The sequence below is a fragment of the Dermacentor silvarum genome, chromosome 2 (genome assembly GCF_013339745.2).
Source record: "Dermacentor silvarum isolate Dsil-2018 chromosome 2, BIME_Dsil_1.4, whole genome shotgun sequence".
NCBI lineage: Eukaryota > Metazoa > Arthropoda > Arachnida > Ixodida > Ixodidae > Dermacentor > Dermacentor silvarum.
The window spans coordinates 225401311-225418534 of record NC_051155.1 but is presented as its reverse complement, the minus strand read 5'-3'; the positions used below and the strand labels follow the sequence as shown (position 1 = coordinate 225418534).

At 49.6% G+C, this 17224-nt stretch overlaps 1 protein-coding gene across 1 annotated transcript in view; it reads left to right on the top strand.

Moving 5' to 3' along the window:
• LOC119442760 (uncharacterized) overlaps nt 1-17224 on the top strand; it is a 275001-nt gene continuing 257777 nt past the window's right edge. Inside the window, exon 1 of the mRNA XM_037707766.2 lies at nt 1-488. Coding sequence (XP_037563694.2) covers nt 441-488 — 48 coding nt within the window. The 5' untranslated portion in view covers nt 1-440. The remainder of the gene's footprint in view (nt 489-17224) is intronic.

Here is a 17224-nt window from a genome sequence, read left to right as displayed (position 1 = left end):
AGCTGCTGCGTCGTTCTGTGTATGCGCCGCGCCGAGCGCATACGTATTTCGTTGCGGGCGCGGACAACGCCTACAGCGGCAGGACCGGCTGCGTCGAGACGTTCAAGAGGTCCTCGGAGGAAAGCAACAGCCTTTGACGTTTGCGACTCTCGATTGTTTTTCTCTCGGTGGTAGCAGCCTGCCACCGGTGGCGCAGGTCGTCGGATGCGCGCGATTATAAGCGAATGTCATCAGTGAGCTGTTGCGGTCTATGAAGCGCACCGTGGAATATGTGGTGTCCTTGATGACCCTTCGTGAGTAAGCGATGTGGAAAGATGCGACCGACGTATGAATAGTTGCTGGTTGGTGCGCGAACGTCGCCGTTCGGGTGGTTCGACTCCGTTGCCGTGTGAAGTGTGTAGCTGGGAACGACCTGATAGGTGCGCGCCGTTGAATGCAAGATGGCTCTGCGTTGGAAGACGGCCAGAAGGACGTTGTCCATGCCCGAGGTGAGATCGCACGTTTGAATGACCGCGCTGGCACCGGGAGGAATCGTGGTTGGCTATAGTTGACGTACGGAATCAAAAAGAACGCAGCAATGCATATTTCTCGTGCGGATATAGGTATCCAGAGGACAGTTTCACGCCTGCATTTCACCGTCACCACGACTTGACACTATAGCATGGTGCAGGCATACATTACAGCGAACGCTGGATATAGATCACTCAGAGAATTCAGATTGAGGAGCTTGAGAATAGCCGCTATATTTCTCCGGAAAAGTTTGTAAATTTGTTTTGTTTATTTAATGAGGTACTTCCAGCCACCGCGAATGGCACTTGTGTTGGGAGAAACAAACCCCAGGTGGTCAAAATTAACCCGGAGCGCTCCACTACGGCGTGCCTCATAATCAGAACTGGTTTTGGCACGTAAAACCCCAAAAAGAAGTAGGGAGAAAACAATCTTGAAAATTTTTATTTCGTATTGTATATACGTACAATATGTAACGCGACACAAAGCCGCAACGCTTTTAACACGCATGATATAATATGGACAAAGGTGCGCAGGATAATGACATAACGATTATCGGCTCTTGCACGTTGGCACTAAAGAAAGCAATATCAGCACTTGTTTTTCAAATAAACGTAATCTCAGAGTGAACTATAAAGGATGCGTATTTCATTCAGGGATGCAGTTTCACTCACGTATTGTTTCTCCAGCATATCATCAAAGCTCGTATCTCTGTCTTTCGTGTATCGCTGTAAAAAAGAGAAGAAAAATAATAATTGAAAATCGTTTATCCGGCACACCTAATCTCGCTTCTGTTTTTTTTTTTCTCCTTTTTTTTAATGGTCAGTTTGCGGGAAACGCAATTCGGATTCTTTACGTATCTGCGTTTATTTGAGGCTTATATACGTAGCTAAGTTCCTGGAGCTTGGTGTTTCGGAGAGAAAGGTATCCTACAGCATGCAAGGTGTTGGAAAAGCAGCGGATGTGAAAATGCGTATTTGATGTTATACTGTTACGACTTGTGAAAGTATGTGTCAGAGGGTCCTGTTACGTTAAGCTGCGCGTAAACGGATTAAGTCCGGGACATGTGGTCCTGTGAGCTGACCGAAGCGACTGAATAAACTCGGTTAATCGTATTTATCGCTGTTGCCCGTATGTTCACCGTATGTTGAACACGAAGTAATCAAAATCGGGAACGTAACTGATCATGTTTCACTAGGATTCACACCGACGTTAACAACGTTTAATAGCGCCCAACAAATGAATCTATTTGTATTTCGCATTTGCTGCGACAGCCGGACAAAACAGTATCGCGCATCCCCTGGCTATTTTAGCTCAAGTACTGGGTATGAGAGATCGAATGCCTGCAGCGTAGTGCAGAAGGACGCGGGGCTTCCGTGGTCATCGCTTTTTCCTCTGTTACCAAATGCAGAGGAGATGTAAAAATCTCGGAACTCCTGCGTAGTAAATTGGAGGACAATAATTCATTCGCGGATCTGAGCGCTGTTCGACGGCAGTAATGAAGTCTGACGCATGCTTCTGTCATTATTGGCACGGTTGGCGCTCAGCGCTTTATATTTCGTCTGCCAGATCTATTTATAATTCACATGGCGTGCCCAGTACCTTCGCTGCGTAAATGTCAATGAGGAAGTTCAGTGCTCCTGAATAGAATCGTCTGCTGCGCTTCGCAAAATACGAAACGAAATTCGTCTGCTCGCTTCTGGTCTAGCCGTTGAAGAAAGTAGTGCATGATGTGATCTCTAATTTTGAGATCGAGTGCTCTGTATAGCCCAAAACGCTGGAAGTGCCGTTCGTACAGCAATAACCGGTCGATTGGCGCACTTGAAACCAGGCTCCAGGCTTCGCGATGCACGGCCGCTGCGCGTGGCGTGGAGCGCGTCCGAGCGGCCGTGTTGTGTGAAAGGGGCGTGTTCTGGTCACGTGATGATGAACCGGCTGCGCGCGCCGCCGCGCCGGTTTCGTAGCCGCATGGCCGTGTTTGTGTAGGCGAGCAAGACGAGGCAAGTTAGCGCTGCTTCGAAGTGTCGCTGTTTGTGCGTGTTTTTCCGATTGTTGCATCCGGAGGATAATTCAGCTCCGTCGCCTGCGTGCATTTGTCGCCGCTTGACGCCGCTAGCACTTCCCGCAGAGCGGCCGCCGCAGCAGCAGCGAGGCACGAGAAACAGGCGAGTTGGTATTTCTCCGCCCTCCTTTTAGGTAGCGCATGGCTGTGCTTCAACATACATCGTGATTTTTTTAGGGGGGACGGCGGTCCGTCAGGCCGCGCCGTGCAAGCGGTGTGTACATGCACTGCCGAAGCGGCGTTCGTCGCTTCCGTGGGGATGCCAAGGCGAGCAGATGCGGCGTCGCGAGTGTCACGGCCGCGAACGCAGGACAAGGTTAAGGTCAGCGGAGCACATGTTTTCCAAGCGACGAAGCGCACGGCAAGCGGCGGAGTTCGACCACCAACCACACCGTGCCGAAGCGCTGCCGTCGCCGAGTGCAGAGCGAGCTTTTGTTTTTAGGCCATATCGGCGACGTGCTTATTTTCGCCTCGGGGTGTGCTAAATTTCGAGCGTTGTTGGTGCTGCAACTCACGCGGCACGTCTAGCCGCGCTGTCAGGAAGAGCTTGGCAGCCGCGGCAACAACCCGGCGCTCTCTCTCAAGCACGCGTGAGTGTGTTGTTGTTCTGGCTTCCGGGGCGCGAAGAGAGGTGGGAGAATATCGCCGCGCACTCTGGCGCACCCATTCTTCTCGCCCCGTGCGGCCCGAAAATATTGATCCGGACTCGGCAGAATCTGTCAGCCCGATGCTAGGAGCCGAGATCGCGCTGCGCATTGTTTTTGCTGCGGGGGACGCGGAACAGCCTGCCGATCGAGCTCGTCGGCGTCGTGTCCAACGCGCGTGCGGGCGAGCGAGTGTTGTCCACGCGCTACCGGCCTGTTTTTGTCACGCCAGATGCATGCCTGTAAGCTGTGCGTGGTCGCGGAAGCGTGACCGTCCTACCTCCTCTCGCGGTTTGTTTACCTGGCTCATTGAGTCCATGCGTGTGGGACGACCTTTCTCCCGCAACGATGATGCGTCTCGTGAAAGCGGGCTTTCCTTGTCCACTTGTCCTTTGGCTGGCGTCCAAGGAGCTATCGCATCGCTTCCGCTCACGAAGGGAACCAGCCTGTGGTCGAAGATGCGCTCTCCTTCTCCGCCACCTCTCGCTCATCGTCACCGTAGCGCGTGCGCGCCGGCGTTTCTAAACGCGTGCTACCGACGTTTGGGATCTTTACGTACGCGTGCTCTGGCGTCGAGACAGCACAACGCGCCGAATGTGTCCACCCTCCGCCGTTTTGCATACTCTTCGCACTCTCGATCGGTACACACCTTGGCAGAATGCTGCCGTCGACACATGACTGTTCGTATCGCCGGTGACGTGATTTTCTGCAATGCCGCCGCATTGTGGCGTGGAAGCTTTGTCTCTCAACCATGGTAATGCAGGCTCTGGGCGCGCTCAACACCTGCGGCCGTTTCGCGAGGCTGATAATTATTAAATGCGCCGCCAGCGCTCCCTTTTCGTCATAGAGTTCTTGCAGTGCGGCGTGCATTCCACGGTTTCGAAACTGGGTTGATTGAGAACAGAACGGTGTCAGCCCCTGAGGCGGCAATTATTTTGCTTTGACAAGGGTGCCTGATAGAACCGGCGTTGCTATCCAGGCACCCTAGCGTTGGCCTGTCCACAGCGCCGTCTCCATACCATGTCATACGAAGCGCGAATGCGTTCCGAGTCAGTCTGGCACTTGCGCAAAGAAACTTTTGTGTTCACGTTTGTGTAATTGTGGTCCGTATAGCTGTGCTGAACGCCGTGGTGAAATGGTTGGGATTAAATCTTACTACGGGAGGTCTCTCAAGGCCTTGGCAAGCTTACCTCAAAGGCAAAACAGCAAGGGGAAAAAAAAAAAAGAAAAAGAAAAGAGAATAAATACACAGAACCAAGCTTTGAAGAACAGCTGTATCACGCATGGTTGTCGTCTTTGTTTATTTAGATCCTTTATTTATAATACGGGAAGTTACGCTTAGTAAATTCAAGATTTTCTGATACTGACGTTACTTTGTCCTCCCGTAAACAAGCGCGCAACTTCGCTGAGCCACTTCTGAACATTGTGGTATCGACTGATTCATCGCGCGAGTAGTTTTACATTTGTGTGCCATTATGTCGCCTAATGATCGGCCTCCCTAGGGACTGCATTTTCCATCCCTTGGCAACCCGCCACCTTGACATCTTGTAACGTTGACTGAGGAAATGTGAAAATTTGCATCATTGAGTTGGCTGAAGCGAGACAGAAATAACTTGAAAATCTCTAAGTGAGGCCACCGCATTGCAGCTCAAACAGGTACCTGAGCACGAGGTCGCAGGATCGAATCCCGGCCACGGCGGCTGCATTTCGATGGGTGCGAAATACAGAAAACACCCGTGTACTTAGATTTAGGTGCACGTTAAAGAACCCCAGGTGGTCCAAATTTATCCGCAGTCCCACGCTACACGTCGTGCCTCATAATAAAATCGTGGTTCTGGCACATAAAACCCCAAAATAAAAAAAGCTCAAATCTACTATATATGCTAAATGTCGTCTAACCGAATAACCGGTCACTAATTTAACATGCTTGCGAAACTGTTTTCACTTTTCTTATCTGTGGGTCCGCGTAGCTCATAGGAGAACTCAGTCGTATACTGCGCTGTGCTTGAGTGAAGTTTAACGATCGTGTAACACGCCTTTTCACTTCCTGTACCCATTGATCACTCATTATCTCCTGACAGACAGACGTCAGTCGTAGAAGAGAGATTGCTGTTACACCGTGTGACCGAGTTGATTGTTAACCGTTGGCCTGGTCAATGACCGACGTGTCTTTGACTAAGCGCGTACCCGACTATAGACAAACGTTCCTCGAACTCTTGACTGTAGACTGACATCTGAATGACGGTTTTGAGGTCACCGCAGCGTTGTTGGAGCGATGTACACTGCTTACTAACAGCATGGAAGCAGAGCTGTGGAGAAAGTGTGCGTATGATTAGGGTTAAGAAGGCTATGACTGTCAACGTCAACCACACATGTGGTAAACACGATGAACGTTGTTGACGTTGGCCGCATTTCCGACACCATCTCAACGGCAACCGAAAGACCAACGACGTTGTAACGTATTTGCAACAGTGTGGCGAAGTTGCAACAACACCGAATTATTTCGTGGTCTTGCGGAGAGTGGCAGCGAGCTCACGGACACGGAGGCTGAGTTGCGCGATTCTGATTCCACCTCGGACTTTTTTTTCTTTTTTTTTGAGACTGTGTCACTCGTGATCACGCGCGCTCAGCTGTAACATCGCCGTCGTCTGCACCATCTACTTGATCCAGAGCTTCGATTCTGGATGCCTCTCAGCATCTATAGAGAAGTCACGGAAACCTTCGATAGACAGACTGAATACTTGCCGTGGTGTTTGTGCTCAATGCTATCTCCGTCTACGATTGATTATGGCGCTTTGTGTATATGACCCCCTTGTACTCGCGAAAGAAACATTAAATGACTGACTCTTATCGACAATACCGACAGCCGGCCATTTCCCGGAAGAGTTATTTTGGGTTCGTTGTAAACACACCCTGTTCGTCAATCGATTAAGAACGAGTGTTGTGGATTTCCGGGGAAAAAATTATAAATAAGAGAGCGAGCGCGATGTGCCGCTCCTGAAAAGTGTTTCCAGTTTTCTTTTTAAGCTTGTTGTCATTGGTCATGCGCCTAAGCTGTATTGTAATAGAAATCATTGTAATTATTTCCCTTTACGGTTGCTCCCTCGCCTCCTCACCCCAAGGCATGAGTGGCTAGAAAGTGCGAGAACTATATACGAATGGAATAAGTGACACACAGGTACTCCTGCGAGAGCATTTGTCAGCACTTTCTATTTGCTCTTAGAGAACTATTGCACGTCAAATAAAATAAATAAATAGCGCTGATTTGTTAAGGTAAACATTATTTCATTGGCCGTGGCCCATGGCTCAAAACTAAACAAGCGTCAAAGGCGCTTGCACTTCTGTGTCGATGTTTGAAAGTTATCCTTATATATATAGACAGCTGCCACATTGACTGCGCAATGTGTACAGGGACGTCTGCTTCGCAGTGCGTCAGCAGTATGCGCGCCCTGTGGCGGACGCTCTTGTCACCTCGTTGTCGCCGCGACCAACGTTTATCTATAAACGTTGGCCACGGCAGTGCTGGAGGTAGGCCAAGAGCCACTCGAAGGGAATGTGCCGATGTGCTGTGGACTTTAGGAAATTTCTATCGCGGAGTTCGAGACGTGTACGAAGCGATGAGGAAGGAGCATGCACGAACTTGGAGGCACCCCCCGTCTTGGCTTCTGTGTGGAGCCGCTCGCCACCGCTTGAATGTGCTCTTGCTGCGAGTGGCATGGGGCGCGGACACGTTGCCGGTTTCTCGTGGACCAGTTTCGCGTGACCGCCGGGAAAGCCTCGTTTTAATTGTTCTAATCGCCCAGTCTGGAGGCGAGGCGCTTGCTTCGCGCACTTTTCGGAAATACTTTTCGCTGGTTGTCCGCGGTTCGATAGACTCGTAAAACTAGAATCACCACAGAGAGAAGGTGAGCGGATACTGACCGGCAACGCGGTCCCGCGTTTGCCCACCGTTGGAAAATCCAGCGTAGTGTGTCGGTGTATCTTGAAGTGCGGAAGGTGTCACATTGTTCGAATGTAGGAGGGATGTGAGGGAAAAAGTGCTGCGGCATATATCGTATAAATGACACGAGGCTACCTGCGATGTGGCTGGCGTCTGGGGAACAAACAGATGAATGTGGGATCAAGCCGCGTGCTGGCCATTTCATTGCCTGTTGATGTGCTAGTGATCTGATTAAAGGTTAACATTCGCCCGATTTCGCGGCACTACAACCGCGTCCCTGTATTCGCCGAACCTAGCCGCCGCCGACGAAATTGACAACTCGAGCTGGGCCAGGAAAAGACGGGACGCTGCTGATTCCGCTCATTGAAAACGCGCTGTAGTTCGTGTAATTAAGGTGACCGAGCCGTTCCTGCAATCTCAGCGCTTGCATTCGGCACATGGCACAATATGGCGTTCAGCTCTGTGTTAGTGGCCCAACTAAGCGGTTTTTCAAACAATGGTGCAATCAGAGCGAGCTCCGTATACGCTCCACGAGCGCAAATTCCTCTCGCCAGCTCAAAATGACCGCGCAAACAAGTGGCGCACTATAGTCCAAAGGCGACCGAGTGTTGCTCGTCGCAAAAAAATTGTAGTCGCGATAAGAACGTTTCGACACTTTTTTAACGCGATAGCGTTAAGGGCCCCTTTCCGTTGTCGCAGAAAATTCAGCGTCGGCGGCGTTGTCAGTGAGCGAAATTTTCTGTATATATTTAGGTATATGTATATGCCACGCCTTGCTATACGACATGCGGTATATACGGGTTATATTGCCCCACCATTCTATCACTAAAGTTGCTCATACCTTGTCTTACATTCTTGACAAATTTATTCCTGGGACCATTAGAGTTACAGAATGGATACTAAGAGAAGGGAAGCGCAGTCGAGGACGGCAGAAAACTAGGTGGGGTGAAGTTAGGAAATATGCAGGCGCAAGTTGGAATCAGCTATAGCGCAAGACAGGGGTAATTGGAGATCTCAGGGAGAGGCCTTCGACTAAAGTTGCTCATACCTTGTCTTACATTCTTGACAAATTTATTCCTGGGAATTTTGAGAATGACAGCCCACAAACAAATGTCATGAAACACCGACAGGGCATGCCTTTGACGTTAAAACATCTTCTCAGCCGGAAATATTAAAAAAAGTTGTCGCAGTTTCGCCTGAAAGGCGAAGCATCAATTGCGATAGCAAATTTGTAGAGAGCTATACGGAGTAATGATAGTAGCTTTATCAGCTGTATAAACTTGGACATGCAGCAGCACCGTCAACACGCAGAACTGTTGTCGACGCCGTCGGCGTTTTGCCCGCGTTCGCACAAAATGCGTGCGGCGTTGGTGACTATTGACGGAGCCTCTGATATAAATAGGCACTTGGTGCCGCAGCTAAACGTCCGCTCCCTTCCCTCCCCCCCCCCCCCCCCCCCCCCTACGGCCTTTCGTGCGTCAGAAGAAGGCGCGTTTGATCTACATATATGGTGATTGTAAAGGAGGAAAGAGACGCCTACTTCTGCAGCCCTTAAGGGAGCACGGCACAGAACGCGCGTTTGTTATCCGCCGTGCGTTCACTCCCCGTGAAAGCGCGCGTCCCTCGCGCCCTTTCACTCGCACATACAGCGTTCGGCGGCGCGCGGCGATGGCGCTGAGCCGTGCTCCCTCAAGGGCTGCAGAAGATAGCGCCAACCTTTCCCTTTCCCTCAAGAACCACTTATCGCGCGGCGACGATTTCATCTCCATTGACGTCATACGGAACCTCACGGCGACGGCGACGGCGACGCCGACGGCAGAAATCTGCTTTGGAGTGTCCATATAATTGCTATCGCAATAAAAGCGTGACACAATAACAGAAACCTGAAAATGATTTTTTTTGCGTGCGGCCGGCTGTGCACTACCTTCGGCATTCGACCCACGCAAGAGGCCACGTTCCTACCAGAAAGCTCGCCTTCGTGAATAGCGTTCGCCGCCTGCCTTTACCGGTAAACATTACAGTTACGCACGCTGCAGTTTCCAGGAAGCGTGAGCAGCAGTCAGGGATCTTTGAATGCTGTCGCGTTCCACCCTTAAATGCGAAGCTTAAGCGTCCTCTAAGTTTTTGCCCTTGTGAATATGCACTGCTTGCTGTGCACGGTTTGCCGCTGCCTCGGTAATTTCTGCGGGTTAAATCTTCGGCTCCGTATATATCTAGCAACCGATGAACCCCGGGAAGAGTTTGATCGAACCGCGGCCTTGAAGGCAGAGCCGAATGGAGCACACATATGTAATGCAACGCCCCCGATCACTTTTATCTCCGAGCTCCTCTCTCCCCCCGGTTTGCGGTGGGGCGGATTCCCCGTGTTGTTGCGGACGGTTGCGACGCCGTGTCGGGCAGGTGGTGTGCGCGCTGCTGCCGGTGCGGGGAAACCGCGCGCGGCGTTTCCCGGATGCGCGTCTCCTGTGTGAAGTTGAACCGAGGCAGATGGAGCGCGGAACGGGGGATGCCGCCTGCTCTCTCGCGGGCCCCTCTGCAAGCACGCGGCAGCTGCTCAGCGTGTCCTTGGGCCACCGAACGCGTGTACGTGATGCCTCGTGCGTCGCGTCGTCGCTCCAGTATGTGCAGGCGCGACGGTGTCGCATAGGCGTCGTAACGTGCCGGACCCGCAGACCACGAGGCTGGCTCGTGCCATGAGCGGTGCGCACGCATTTTGCATACGAGGCGACCACGTGGGGTGTGTTTCCGACGTTGGTTGGTTGGTTGGTTGGTTTGCCTCTGTGTGTCTCGGTACCCTCTACGGGGGGATCGGCCGAGTTAAAAATATAATTTGTCGAGTGTAAGAAGAAGAAGAAGAAAAAAAGGAACACTTATGAGAAATTTCGATTAGATAAACAGAAAAGTAAAATAAATCAACGTTTTAAAAAGTTAGCGAGGGAATAGTCTTGAATCAGATATAAATTTCTCAACTGCGCAGACATCTCTATGACACTGTCCTGTAGGGGAGGTTTCTAAAGACATGCATTATTAGGAATTGAAATGTTGAATCCAGTACAGCAACACGGTCCTTCTAAAATATTTTACCTTAATTATGAGAAACGACGACATAATGAGTTGTTTTTGGCGTTCTGTCGTCTTCTTCGCTATCGTGCTAAACCGGCCAAGCCCACGAAGGGCCGGCTTTTAAGTTCGTAAGCAATTCTACGTCGACTCACTCAGGAAAACCGTCGCTGACGCGTGACGCTCAGAAGCTGAGTGTCTTGCCCGCCGGGCTAAATAAACACCCACGCTTGCAGAAGGCGAACACAGTCGAGCCCGGATATATCGAACCCGCATATATCGAATTATTGTGTATATCGAACAGCTGTAAAATCCCCTTGAAAAATCCAATGCAGATGTATATAGGTCTGGTGCACGCGTATATGGAACGGCCGTTCACCAGCACATTCGTTATATCGAACGCGGCGCCACGTCGGACACCTCAAAGTGCTGCACTTCTTTGTGCACTTTGAGGTCTTCTGGCACCTGGAAGTGGAGAAAGACAATCGTGCGCCGGGGAAAGTTCAGAGGAGTGCACCGAGCGCGTGGGAAAGCACCACCATGCACCTAGAAGAAAGTCTAGGTCGCGTTGAGCGAAGCGGGAAAGGAGAAACGAGGCGATGCGTCACGACGAGAGAGAAGTGGTTCTTTGTGAAGGGAAAGGTTGGCGCTATCTTCTGCAGCCCTTTAAAGCCCCTGAAAAAAAAAAAAAAAAAAAAAAACTTTCCAAGGGGCTTTACAGCCCTTGATGGAGCACGGCTCACGGTGACCCATACGCTTGCGCGTCACCCGAGTTCATGAAGTGAAAACGTCACTAACTTTTGCGCTTCTTGCTTCTTGTGCGCATCGTGTGTGCAGTCAGTTGAGCCCCGTCGAGCTGTTCGGCTAGCCCAGGTGCTTCCTCGAACCTCAACATTCCTTCTTTCCGATTTCCGTGGCGTCGTCGTGTGGGTTGAGTTGATATGGAAGGCACGGGGCTTTCGCACCTCGACAGCCTTGTCAAGATCTAGACGAGCATCCTCAACTTCATTTCGGAGAAGCAAACCAGGATCAGCAATTTTTTTTTTGCACGTAAATAAAGTGTGCTTTTCTTCTAGTGTTTTTTTTTTTTCTTTTTTATACGAGTTGCATGCAGTAACTTAGCGACCCTCGAACGCACCAATCTCGGTAAGCCGCCGTTTGCCTCAGGGCCTATTATTTTATATGTCGAATTACCTATATATATATATATATATATATATATATATATATATATATATATATCGAACTTTTTTGTAATCCCCTTCAGATTTGATATATTCGGGTCCGACTGTATATCTGCACCATATGAATGTGTTGTATCGTGCTGTCTGTGTTGTCGCGCAACATAAGACAGATAAGCAGTCAATGAGTTGATAAGGAGTGATATGGCTTTGGTCGCGGTTGATAACGCGGATGAATAGGGTGTCAAAGAGCGATAAGGGGCTTATGATGGTCGGAGCAATTCTGATTGTGTTGATAAGGACCCATAATGGTTGATAAAGGTCAGATCATGTACGATAAGGTTGAGAAGGACAGATAAGGGTTATAAGGGTTGGATCGAGTCCAATCTGGTCGATAACGACCGATAAGGGTTAATGGTTTATACTGATCGGATCAAGAGCCAAAACAGATTACAAGGCCAATAAAACATACATTTAATGAACCGCCTACTGCTTCATCAATCGCGGTAAACAATATTTAACATATACGTCGCAAGGAATGCGTGGATATGAGCAAGTGGCATAATGCTTACGCATACTTAAACAACTCCACTGAGGTATCTGCATAATTTTTTGTTCCAGATTTTTTCCTACACTTCTAACGTACTACCACTGAATGATAGGGTGTAACTTACAATAATTTAAACACCATCTACTCAGCAACTGTAGCACTCTTATCTGTATCACAATAAATCGAATGTTTTGTTTTTGCTGTCGTAACAGCGGCCGATCATGCCTATGTCCCTCACAGTGAGTTGGTGCCATTGTTGATGGAAATAAACATAAATATGTGTTGCGCATCACACGTCCGAGCGTGACTATGTATAGTCACGCTGGGACAGAGTAATCAGGGCTGAAAGGGCTTGGAGCGTCATTCTGCCCATGGTCACAGCACGTGTGTGTGTGTGTGTGTGTGTGTGTGTGTGTGTGTGTGTGTGTGTGTGTGTGTGTGTGTGTGTGTGTGTGTGTGTGTGTGTGTGTGTGTGTGTGTGTGTGTACGGGGACGCGGCGCCGAAAATACGCCCGGAGGACTTTCTCTATGTTGTGACGCTCGATCAACGTGCTGACAAGTTTGTCATTTCACTGCGTCGTCTTACCTCGAAGTGGTCGATACGCTCTCAAGATGACCACGCCTGTTGAATAGTCGCTTTTCGGTCAGAAACAGACGTCATTCACCAGGGAGGTAGAGAAGGATTAATGAAAGGCAAGAAGCTTAAACAGGACTGAGTCCGGTTGGCTACCCTGCACTGGGGGAAGCCAATAAACCAGTTTGCTTGAGGGGCCTTGTTGGTTGGTTGTATAGCTACAGAGGTATGGGAAGGCACTAAAGAGCTGGCTACCGAGGATCACTCGATCGCAAGAGCGCGGCGAACTTATCTGGTACCGCGCCGTCACAGCGCAGTTGACACGTCGCCTGAAGAAAGACGAAAGAGGCGCTCGTTTGTCAAAGGGGGCAACGCCAACGGTATATATAGGGTCTACGAGTGCAAATAATAGTGCCGTCGCAGCCGCTTTTGTTGTATACGCTACAGACTGTCTTTGGGGCTTGCCCTTGCATAGATCATCGATCAGACAAGGTCGCCGACACGCCCGAGGCGATTTGGCAGTACGCGACACGAGGGCTCTTGTTTTCGTGAAGGAACCTATAGTCTATGCGGACACTGAGTTGTAGATTGATCATTGCATAATGGCAGCGAATACAAGTCGATGCTTAGTGTAGTGAAAAAGTGGAACGTACTTGGCTGTGCGTACTTCTTTGCTTAAGAAAAACAGGCTCGAGAAAGAGTGAATCTGTGTTCGGTGGTGCGCGCGAAGATTTTCTTTTTCTTTTGTCACTCGCTTCTTGCTTTCTTTTTTTCTTCATTTTACCGACCGTTGAAATCGCAGCAGCCGTACGTACGCAACCGAAGTGTGCTGTGTCCTTGAGCTCTCCAACGTGTTATAGGCTTGAGCAAGTTAGTAACGCGCGTTACGGAAGAAACCGAGAGCAGAAGAAGGAAGACTGTTTGCAACGACAGGGGAGGTGGATTCGATAGCGTTGAGAAGGTCGCAGTGACATAATTCAAGCATACAACCACGGTTGATTAGAGTAATTAACAATTGATTAGCCGTGTTAGCGTGAAAGAAAATGAAACATTGAAGCGACTTTCGCTACAGATATAGTGAAAGAACGAATAAAACAGGTGTCTGTTTTCATCCCCGGTCGCTGCGTGCGCGGAACGGAGCGCCTGAGTATCCGAAGCACTGATCGGGATATAACCGGTTTGCGTGTGTATGTGTGTGTTGCCGCAGCGTTGACCGCCCACGGACTGCTCCTGTGCTCGCCATAAACGGACATTTACCGCGTTTTCTCGAGCATAATCACCACGAGAGCCTGAGCGGCTCTTTTATTCTCAATACGGAAGATTCTAGAATGAACCAAATGTGCGCACGGACGTATAAACATAGCTGCTCGAACGGACGTCAAGACTAAGTGTTTCATAAACATTCACTTTGGCCACCGTTTCAGTCACGTACTTAGGAATGGATGGTTTCACTAGCAAGCGGGAGCTGTGGCGATACTTCAACCCTTCAAAGCTGCCGCAGCAAAGTTACTAGCTGTGATAGAAACAGTAAAGTATAGAAGAATACATATAACTATGAGCACAAGACAATCAATATATTTGTACAGCCAGCCTATGTATAGTGCTCCTTGTGATACTGCTGTCGGTGTATCTGTAAACGCGAACAACTCGAAACACAATAGGATGCTGTTCTTTCGTTTGTCTTCGCTGGTGTGCGCGACATTGACGTGATTTGTCATCCGCATACGTGCCCACCTGTAATCCTTATAATTCGTAAAATTCCGCGGGTGGCGGGCGGGGAAAGTGGAGGGGGTAGGGGGGGGGGGGGCAAGGGAAATATAACACTCATATTTTGAAGCTTCCCTGAGCACACGTCTTTTCACGGATACATACGCAGTTTTGTAACGAGGATTTAACTTTACGCTCAGCACACTGTTTCTAGATCACAGTGACTTTTTTTCCGCGACCTAGCTGTTGCCAATTTCATCTGCTTCAAAAACTTGAAGCGCTTATGCTTCTCGCATCCTTTCGCCATCAGAAGATTTGAAACTGAAGGTACAGACACCGACGCGCGACCATTTTCGCAAGCAAATTTAATTTTTAGTGAAGCTTAACTCAACCTTCGTAAAATTGCAAAATGGTAAATTTGTAAGCTTTACGAAACATTCGGGAGGGTTGGCAGGTCTGCATCGGTCGCATATATATAGTTTTTTGGGCTAAATGATGCTCGGCGGCTATAGTTACACAACTGTGCAGCACCGCACTTTCATATAGTGCGCATTTCAATTTACGACTATCGTATAAGGAACGCAAGTATGAAAGGGGAGCCTCGCTGGCGAACGAATAACGGCAGAGGAATTTGTTACGCGATACGATAGCGACAGGAACTGCGACTCAAGCGGCTCCCGATCGACGTGCGCACGTCGTCAAGTCACGTCATGGTTGAGGGACTGTGTCAATTAATATTATAATTGGCAAGCTGTGATTTGCGTAGCCGACCGTTTCTTTTTTAACGTTTTAGCGGAATGGCGTTGATATTTAAGAAAGGCAGCTCAAGTGGCGGCCGAACGACCCCGAGTCAAGTTATGGGCTTTATTCGAGTTTCTCTGAAAGGTGGGGAAAATTAAACTTTGTTTTCGGAGTGCGTAATGTAGTGTGCTTATTTGATTCGATGGGAAGCACACACTATCTCTCTCTCTCTCTCTCTCTCACACACACACACACACACACACACACACACACACACACACACACACACACACACACACACACACACACACACACACAGACACAGACACAGACACAGACACACACACACACACACACACACACACACACACACACACACACACACACAGACACACACACACAGACACACACACACAGACACACACACACAGAGACACAGAGACACAGAGACACAGAGACACAGACACACACACAGAGACACAGAGACACAGACACACAGAGAGAGAGAGAGAGAGAGAGAGAGGCTCGCTCGCACGAAAGCCTACACGGCGACAAGAACAACAGTTGGATGGCAAATTGCAACAACGACGATGACGCTCCAGCGGGACGATGACTGCACGACGACTGACAAGTTGCAGGCAGAGCCGAGTGTCGAATTCCCTGTGGGGACTACTATAGTTACCTTTTCTTTTTTCTCGACGTCCGTCCAGCAAGCACGATGACGATACCTCCAATGCTACGAAAATCAGCCGAAATATCATAGTAGCTATCGGTGATAGTGGGTGAGCACGGTTAAACTTGATAAAATACGATATATGCGTGCTCGGCTTCACGTCCGCATCGCGAACGTGCTGCAATGCTGGGGAAAGGGAGGGTCGCGGGGCTTAGCTCACTTCTAGGAAAGTCTTCTGTGCCGGGTATCATCAGTCGATATGAAAAGGTCCAGATGCCGGGAGAAATGGAGGCAAGCCCCACCGGAGGGTGGTGGTCGTCGTCGTGGCGGGGGACATAATTGATGTGTCAGACGCAAGACGCCGGCCGTGGATATAGGCGGACGCGCGGAGTTACGTTGGTCTGAACGACGCTGGTTGCCCTTCGCTCGATCGGTGCACGAAATCACTGGACCGGGGGCGACGTTCTCGGAGGTCAATCGCAAGCGGTGAACCTGGCGATTGAGTCCCACTTAGGAAACCCTTATACATTGTATTGCACATTTCTTTCAGTACTTTTTAAAATTTTGCTCGGGAGCGATTACGTAATATATTTATCCCGAATGTAAAGTCGGGTACATGTAGAACTGTATGGTAGTGGTTTAATCATATTCTTACCGTCAGACTGCGAGAAAATTGACGCTAATTTGCTCTATACTGTGGTGTGGTCACAGATGGCAAAACGCAAGCCTGAAGTGCGTTTACAATACCGCGAGATGACATGAAAATCGAGGATGCAGCGTCAACATGCCAGCGCACCACGCGATGTTACATCTTTATCTCTGGGTTTGGGCAGACAAAAGCGGGTTTTAGCATAACAAAAGTGAGGAAGTGGTTTCTTTGTCTGCGTACATAAAGGGGCAGATATCGGCACGCAACCGTGATACATAAATAAAAGTGCGTCTTTCACGTTCGTAATATACCAGTTGCTAACAAAACCGACTAGAATAGCGATCATGTCCCTGAGCGGTTTTCGGGTCTTGGACGTGACCATGCACAATGGGGACTGGTCGCACAGGCGCGTTTGACGTTGACATATCCGGCGTCCGGCTCAGCGGCTGAGCTAGCTGGCTCCGACGGCAGTGCCGCTGCGGTACAGTGCTGTTGGGCTACACCGCGGCAGTACGGTATAGTTGTTAACTCAAAGGTCGATGAAATTTACTCGAAGGAAAGGCAGCGATTGCCGTCCTGAAGTAAGACTTAATTAGCGTGCTACTCTGCTCAGAGGGAAATTGAATGAGTCGCGTGTACGAGGAGTGATGATGATGAGGGTTTTGTTTGCTGCGAGACGCCTGATGATATGTGCATATCACTTGTGGGTGCAAATTGACCTTCCGAATAAATCATACATTCTGTGGGTACGCTCGACTCTCTCGCGATCCCCGACTTTCGTCTTTCCTGCACTATTGTCGAATCTCGTGAGGTTCGGCTTCTCCGCATGATGCACCCGCGTTGGTGGGAGTCGGTATCTGTAGCTACGCCGATACGGCATGAGATGGCGCGAGTTCCTCAACGTGTTCCATCGAGGATCGATTCTTTGTACGCATT